This window comes from Mus caroli, chromosome 7 (assembly GCF_900094665.2).
Source record: "Mus caroli chromosome 7, CAROLI_EIJ_v1.1, whole genome shotgun sequence".
In the NCBI taxonomy this organism is placed as follows: domain Eukaryota; kingdom Metazoa; phylum Chordata; class Mammalia; order Rodentia; family Muridae; genus Mus; species Mus caroli.
Genome location: NC_034576.1, coordinates 1,473,892 through 1,481,664, shown reverse-complemented (window position 1 = coordinate 1,481,664; position 7,773 = coordinate 1,473,892). Strand labels below are relative to the sequence as shown.

At 47.4% G+C, this 7,773-nt stretch overlaps 1 protein-coding gene across 1 annotated transcript; it reads right to left on the bottom strand.

Annotated features, from left to right (window-relative positions):
- Positions 1-5,754: 5,754 nt before the first annotated feature.
- Positions 5,755-7,361, bottom strand: Rpl28 (ribosomal protein L28). Its single transcript, XM_021168471.2, has 5 exons — positions 7,279-7,361; positions 6,878-6,966; positions 6,669-6,792; positions 6,111-6,229; positions 5,755-5,885 (listed from the first exon to the last, which is right to left on the bottom strand). The coding sequence occupies exons 1-5, from the start codon at positions 7,352-7,354 to the stop codon at positions 5,796-5,798; spliced, it is 498 nt and encodes a 165-aa protein (XP_021024130.1). The 5' UTR covers positions 7,355-7,361; the 3' UTR covers positions 5,755-5,795.
- Positions 7,362-7,773: the final 412 nt, after the last annotated feature.

Sequence of the window (7,773 nt, the reverse complement as noted above, 5' to 3'; positions counted from 1 at the left end):
ATGGTTGTGAGCCACCATGTGGTTGCTGGGATTTGAACTCTGGACCTTTGGAAGAGCAGTCGGGTGCTCTTACCCACTGAGCCATCTCACCAGCCCCCGGCTGATTTTCTAAGCATATATACTTAAGCATAAAAGTCACATCAGGGGACTGGAAGGAGAGCATTTAAGAACACTGGTTTTTTCCTCCAGAGGATTCAGGTTCAATTCCCAGAACTCACATGGCAACTTACAACCATCTCCAGCTCCAGTTCCAGATGTCCAATGCCCTTTCCCTCTCAGGTACTGGGTGTGTGCACATTGCACAGACGGATGTAGACACTCATCGTCTGAATTGTCTTCAGACTATGTCAGCATTTTTGCTTTGGCTTCCCAAGTACTGGGATTATAGGTATGTACCAATCCATGAAACCTGATTGTTCTCTTAAAAGGTATAAATATCACCATAATGGTGTACACACCTATAATCCCAGAATTCATCAGATTGATGACAAGAGGATCTCAAGTTGAAGGCTAGCACGGATGACAAACGGTACAGATTGTTTCAAGGAGGAAGGAAGGAAGAGGGAGGAGTGCAGGAGAGAGAAAAGAGAATATGATACTTGTTATACTCTTTTTAAAATGTTTTTGGTGGGGCTGGAGAGATGGCTCAGCGGTTAAGAGCACTGACTGCTCTTCCAAAGGTCCTGAGTTCAAATCCCAGCAACCACATGGTGGGTCACAACCATCTGTAATGAGATCTGACTCCCTCTTTTGGAGTGTCTGAAGATAGCAACAGTGTATTTACATATAATAAATAAATAAAAAAATCTTTTAAAAAATGTTATTGGTATTTTGCCTTCATGTATGTCTGTTTAGCACTTTTTTGCCTGATGCCTTCAGGAGCCAGAAGAGGGTTATCAGATTCTCTGGGCCTGGAATTATAGGTGGTTGTGAGGTGCCATGTGACTGACGGAAATCCAAACTGGATCCTCTGGAAGAACAACCAGTCTCATTCTCTCTCTCTCTCGTGCGCCACCATGCCCGGCTTCTACGTGCTCGTCTGTTCAGAGCTTTTCCAGACTATGTAAAATCAAAACAAAACAAAAAGCAAGGCCACATGCATTATACATGACACGCTGCTGTTTCTGCCAGCTTCAGATGTCCCAAAGGAGAGGTGTAAACACCATATAAATATGACCCATTCAAAACTGCAAAAACTACAACCGGCAAGATGTTTCCCTCGGTTTCAAATGCTTGCTGCCCAGGCCTGAGAACTTGAATTTGTTCCCAAAGCCCACATTAATGTGGAAGAACTGACTCCATAGGGTTGTCACACATTTGCTGTGCCCACACAACATTTCACACACATACACACTAAATATTTTAAAGGTATTTTTAGAAGACAGATGACATATTTGTTACTGTGTGTATGTAGGTCAGGGGACAACTTAAGAAAGTCAGCTCTCTCCTTTAATCATGTGGGCTCCATGGATTGAACTCAGATTGTCATGGAGAGCAAAAGCCCCTACTACTAGATAGATGAACTATCAAGCCCTGCTCCCCAACCTCCATTTTAAGACAGGGTCTCACTATGTAGCCCTGGCTGGCCTGGAATACATTATGTAGATCAGGCCTCCAACTCAGAGATTAACTTGCTTCATCTCATGGGATTAAATGCATGTGCCACCAAACCATGTCTCTCATCCTATTTTTAATGCAAAAATGTGGTGGTGGAGGAGGAGCTGGAATGATGGCTCCGTGGTTAAGAGGACTTGAGTTCAATTCCCAGTACCCACATGGTAGCTCATAGTAGTCTGTTAACTCTGGTACAGCGAATATGAACCCTTTTGACCTCCACAGGTACCAAGCACATTACATGGTACACATGAATATAGGCAAAACCCTCATATATGTAAAACTAAATCTTTTAAAATACCTTAGCCTGGGGAGATAGTTCACAGGATAGTGTACTTGCCACACAAGGGTGAAGATCTGAGTTCAGATCCTCACAAGCCTTATAAATTTGCTTAAGTACTCACACTATTGTTAGGTCTCAAAGAGATCCAGAACATGTCTCACCCCTACCCTAAACCCCTCCTCCAGCCTGTCATCTCTATATAGGTGCCATTCTGGATACAAGCCTCTTTGGTCTCTCTGTCCATGTCTCTTGCCAGGATCCATACACACATCAAATGCAAAATGTTCACATGTACTGTTTTGTGTGCATTTGAAGCAATGTGCATTGGAGGTTGGAGGACAGCCTGCAGGAGCTGCTTCTCTCCTACATATGCTTTCCAGGGATAGAATTCAGGTCCTCAGCCTTGGAGCCAAGCTCCCTTACTTCCTGAGCCATCTTGCCAGCCCAAATATTTTAAGTTTCAAAGATTGCTGTAATAAGTCCTGGGTCACCGAGACTACACAGAGAAATCCTATCTTAAAAACAAACAAATTGCTGTAGTTCTGCATTGGAGTAATTCCTTCTCATCCTATCTCTTGGGCACCCAGTTCCTTAATCAGAGAAATGTCACCAGGAATCTTGGGGATTGGGGAGGAAAGCCTGTATGAATGCAAAGTTTAAACATGCCGGCTTGCTGAGACGGCTCAAGGACAGGATTACTTGGGTTGTTTTGTTCTTGGTTTTTTGAGACAGGGTTTCTCTGTGTAGCCCTGGCTGTCCTGGAACTCACTCTGTAAACCAGGCTGGCCTCGAACTCAAAACCCCGCCTGCCTCTGCCTCCTGAGTGGTGGGATTAAAGGCGTGTGCCACCACACCCAGCTTTAGGACAGTTTTGCATGTACAGAAAAATTGTGAAAGTTGCTAGGCACACTCAGCCCATACTAGTCTGAGACACAATTTAAAAACAATTTTGTTTATAGATCACATTCCTACAGTTGGATCTCTGTATATGCTCAGCATAGGTAAGGCAAGGACTGTGGGTAGGCTGTACAGTATAATTGAACTCAGCTGAGCTGGCTCAAACACTGCTCATGCCAAAAAGACTTGTCATTAGCTCTAGCCCTTGACCTCCTGGAGATATCTGAGGCCTTGGATTGTCCTGCTGGTAAATGTTATCCATCTGCCTGATTAATGAGCATACTCACTGTATCAATTTGACTTCTGGAGAGGGAAACTCCTCTGTGTGTGTGCTCTCTGCTTACCAACTGGCTCCCAACCCTAAGCAACTCTGGTATTTTGATGTATTATATACAGATGCTGGGAATTGTTTCCTATGTGATTCCACTGGGAGTCAGTGGTGTAGTTAATAGAAACGAGGAAACGCTATTGAAGACAATCTGTCTTTTGCTCATTCCATGACAAGCATTTACTGAGCACCTCTTTGGATGCAGTGCAGAAGTTACAAGGTTGGTTCCCTCACGTTACATATATATGAAACACACACAAACATACATACATAGTTGTGTATCTGTGAGAATGTCTGTGGAGCCCAATGGCAATGATTCTCTGGAGTTACAGAAGCCTGACATGGGTTCTTGGGAAAGGAACTGGGTCCTTTGAAGGAGCAAGTGGTCTTTACTAAGCCATCCCTCCAAGTGCTCATGAGCATTCTAAGTGTGCAGGCTGTTGTTGAACTAATTAGTAAACTACAGATCAACAAGGAAATGCAAGTGGGCCTCTTGACCAGTTCTAGTTGCACAAAAACCTACCTCCATTCCCAAAGACTTACAGCTGAGCCTACTCAGCCATGCAAGGAAACACAGGTAGGTACGCCAAGTAACCTACAGGACATTAAACATGGTGGAAAAGACTTTTTTTTTTTCCGGTTTTTCGAGACAGGGTTTCTCTGTATAGCCCTGGCTGTCCTGGAAAAAAGACTGACTTTTATGTGATGGTGCAAACTGTATTTCCAACACAGAGGCAGCCTGTTATACTACACTGCTATCCAGGCCAGTGAGGGAAGGGACAGCAGAGTTCAAATCCTTAGCACCCACATTAGAAAGCCAGTCATAGCTGAGAGCTGGATCAGCACATGCCTTTAATCCCAGGACACAGGAGGATCTCTGAGTTCCAGGCCAGCCTGGTCTGCATAGTGAGTTTCAGGACAGCCAGGGCAACATACACTGAACCTGTCACATTAAAATAGATAAAATTAAGTTCAATAGTGGCAGCATATGCCTTAAATCCCAGCACAAGAGCCAGTTCCAGGACAGGCAGAGCTACATTGAGAAAACAAAACATTGTTTACAAAGCTAGTCATGGACCAACAAGATAGCTTAGTGAAAGCAGGGTGTGGTGGCACACGCCTTTAATCCCAGCACTTGGGAGGCAGAGGCAGGCGGATTTCTGAGTTCGAGGCCAACCTGGTCTACAAAGTGAGTTCCAGGACAGCCAGGGCTGCACAGAGAAACCCTGTCTTGAAAAACAAACAAACAAAAAAAAGCTTAGTAAAAGGAGCTTGCCCTGCAAGGCTGGCAACCTGAGTTTGACCTCCAGAATCCACCGAATGACATCATCCTCTGACTTCCATGCATGTACCACATATGCTTTTTAATATTCATTTGAGTCCTAAGTCTGTATGTACACCTGTGTGCCAGAAGAGGGCATCAGATCCCATCATAGATGGTGTGATCCAAAGTTGAATGCTGGCAAGACAAAGTCAGAACTCTGGAAGAGCAGCCAGTGCTTAACTGCTGAGCCTTCTCTCCAGCCCCTACACATGCTTTTGCAAAGAGGGCAAATTCACCTTATTTACACCCCAATAAAAATGAGTATAAGTTTAAAAATTATTTTCCCGTCGATAGGTCAACAGGGTGGACTGCTGCCAAGAACGCTATGCTCACCAGCATCTCAAAACATAAGGGACTCAGTTCACTTCAGTGAGCAGAGCTAGGGTCTATCAATGGGGAGAGAGAAGGTGCCATGAGTTAAACTTGGGTTGAAAATAGTTCAAGTCGGACTGGGATGGACAGTGATCCAGTAGGGACCAAAGCCCAGGCAGCTCTTTGGCCTGAGTTGTGTAGCAGCGACAAAAATCCAGCAAAAATGGTATGGGTACTATTTTGCATGTGAGCCTCAAGTTTCCAGGAAATGCTAGTACTGGCTGGAAGGGGCAAGAAATGGCCACTGAGTCCCTCAGTACACCTGTGTACTCACTTTACCTGCCCTCCCAGATAGACTTACAATGGCTGATTTCTGAGACATGGTCGTCTCTATAGCCCTGGGTATCCTCGGAGTTGCTTTGTAAAGAAGGCTGGCCTTAAATATTCACCTGCTTCAGCCTACCAGAATGCTGAGATTACAAATATAAAGGACATGCATTTGGTAAACACTAGACTTCGTTGACATTTTCTAAGGTCAGCAACTCACACTAATATTCTCCTGCAGCAGCACAGTCCCAGCTGAGACCCACCAGAATGTTTCATTAGGATTATCACTGTTTCACACATCAGAACATCTGTTAACTGAGGACTTCACTGAAACCCAGTATTGAACCATTTCCTTCTTATAAGGAGGCTAGTCAACTCAAGGGTGGGGGCCAGTGGACTAAGACCTGGTGAGACAGCCTCAAGCTCAGGGTATCTGACAGCGTCAGCAGCTAAGAACCCTGAAGTCATTTACCCTCACTCCTGTTTCCACAGGAATCAACAGAATGCCCTCCACAAGCTGCTCTCACTCCTGTTGGTACCCAGATGGCCCTGAACAGCTTCTATCCCCAACGACCCTCACTCCAAATGAACAAGTTCTAGTAGCTTTGATAGCACAACTAAAGACAATGCAGAGCCACAGCTCAACGAGCCACAAAACAGTAGGCCTAATGGAAGTCAGTGGACTCTTTATTGCTTCGGGGGTGCGGGGCTCAGGAGCTCTTGGTGGGGCGGGTCCGTTTCCTCTTCACCACCACAGGCTTCTGGCTTCGAAGGATGGCACTGGCCCTGCGGATGGCCGCCTGAGGACAGGATAAGGAACTTAGCTCACAAACTCAAAAGACACTCACACTCCCATTTACTGCTGCTTGTATCCTAGGACCCCGGGGAGGCTGTCCTAAGGCGGTGTGTGTCAAAAGTTTCCAGTCTAGCTCCAGCTAGGCAGAGCCAAGCACCCAGGCCTGCATGCAGCCCCTCAGGTTTAGTACCAGCTGCCCCCCTGCCTTAAGTACCCATCCATTACTCACCATACGAAGGTCAGGGCGGTACTTGTTCTTTCGGATCATGTGTCTGATGCTGCTGAGGGTAGCCCGAGCATTCTTGTTGATGGTGGTCCTCACATAAGAAGTGGCAGGTTTTCGCTGGCCTGGTAAGGAAAGCCTAGGAATCAGTCCATCTGCATGGGCCCTTCAGAGCATCTGCCTGATGGAACACACAGCCTCTCTGAAGAACATGCTCACCCCATCTTCCCTCCAGCCCATTCAGTACATCCCCTAGGTGATTGTCACAGGTAAGTCTTAAAGCCCGGGAAAATCTCAGCCCTCTTTAGGAATCTCCCAGATACAGGAGGGACATAGCAGCACACGCGTTTAATCCAGCACTCAGGAAGCAGAGGCAGGTGGATCTCTGAGTTCTAGACCAACCTGGTGTAGAGTTCCAGGACATTGAAGTCTACAAAGAGAAACTGTATTTAAGTTTCTCTTTACACTTCTTAATTTAAAGATCACCTTACACATCCGGGAAGTCAGAGGAAGGGCAGTTCTGGACCCTGGTAAAAGGGAGAGCTATCGTGTGCAAAGGCTCACCGGATCTGCGTTTCATAACTACCACGACCCCTTTGCCATCGGCCGCCGGCTCCACTCCGACGGTCTTGCGGTGAATTAGCCCGTTGTAGCGGAAAGAGTTTCGGGCCTTCAGATTATTTGGCTCCTGGGGAATAGGTGTACACAATGGTAAGTTAAGGCCCGGATACGCGAAAGAGTCACAGTGCCCCTCCCACGCGGACCCGACTCACCGTGCTGTACGTCTGCTTATTCCTCTTGATCAAGAAACTGGAGCAGTTCCGGACGACCATCCACTGCAGATGCGCGGACATGGCGGCGGCTGGGGAGAAGCCGGGGGCGTGAAAGATGTCAGAAAGAAGCAGGCCGTGGACAGGCGGCTGGGTAAGCGGCAGTACCGTTGGGAAAGAGCGAGCAAGAGCTTTACAAGGCCGAGAAAGGGTGGGCAAAGGAGACAGGCCGAGCTAACACCGCGGAGACTTAGGAGGGGGAAGGGACGCTGAGACCCCACTTCCGGCGGGGAATGAGGGCAGCGAATGGTGCTTGGGTACAAGGAGAGAAAGCCCAGGCAGGAGACGGAGGCCGTGGGAGCGAGATGGCGGCCACGCGGGACGGACAGAGGCCTCACACTCACCTCCTCTCCCGACGGCGGCCGGAGACGGAAAGAGAGACACGAGAGGCGGGACGACACCTTTAAAATGGCAACGCATTTCCGCTTCCTCCCGTGGCGCGCCTGAACTCGGCTACCCAGCTTCCTCCGGGCCTTGGGTTCCGCCTCCGAGTCCTTTTGACTCGGGAGTCTTCGGAGCTCTTCGTCTGAAGGTCCCGGCGAGTTCTCGCGGTGCGTGCCGTGATGGGGCGCCGGGGTCGGGTAGGAAGTTTTCGGAACTCGGTGACTCGGTTTTTCATGAGGATCCAAAAGCAGAGAGAGTTCCTAGAGCTATGTTCCCATCGCATCTGCACTTAGCGCATGGTGGGCACTAATAAATATTTTGAAAAAAAAAAAAAACAAAACAAAACAGGTTTTGCGCCCTTGTCTAGTAGATTTCGAGCTGGGATCCTCCGGCCTCAGCCTGTGGATGCAAATATTGAGGATTCCAGATCTCACATTAAGTGGAGCTTAATTGAT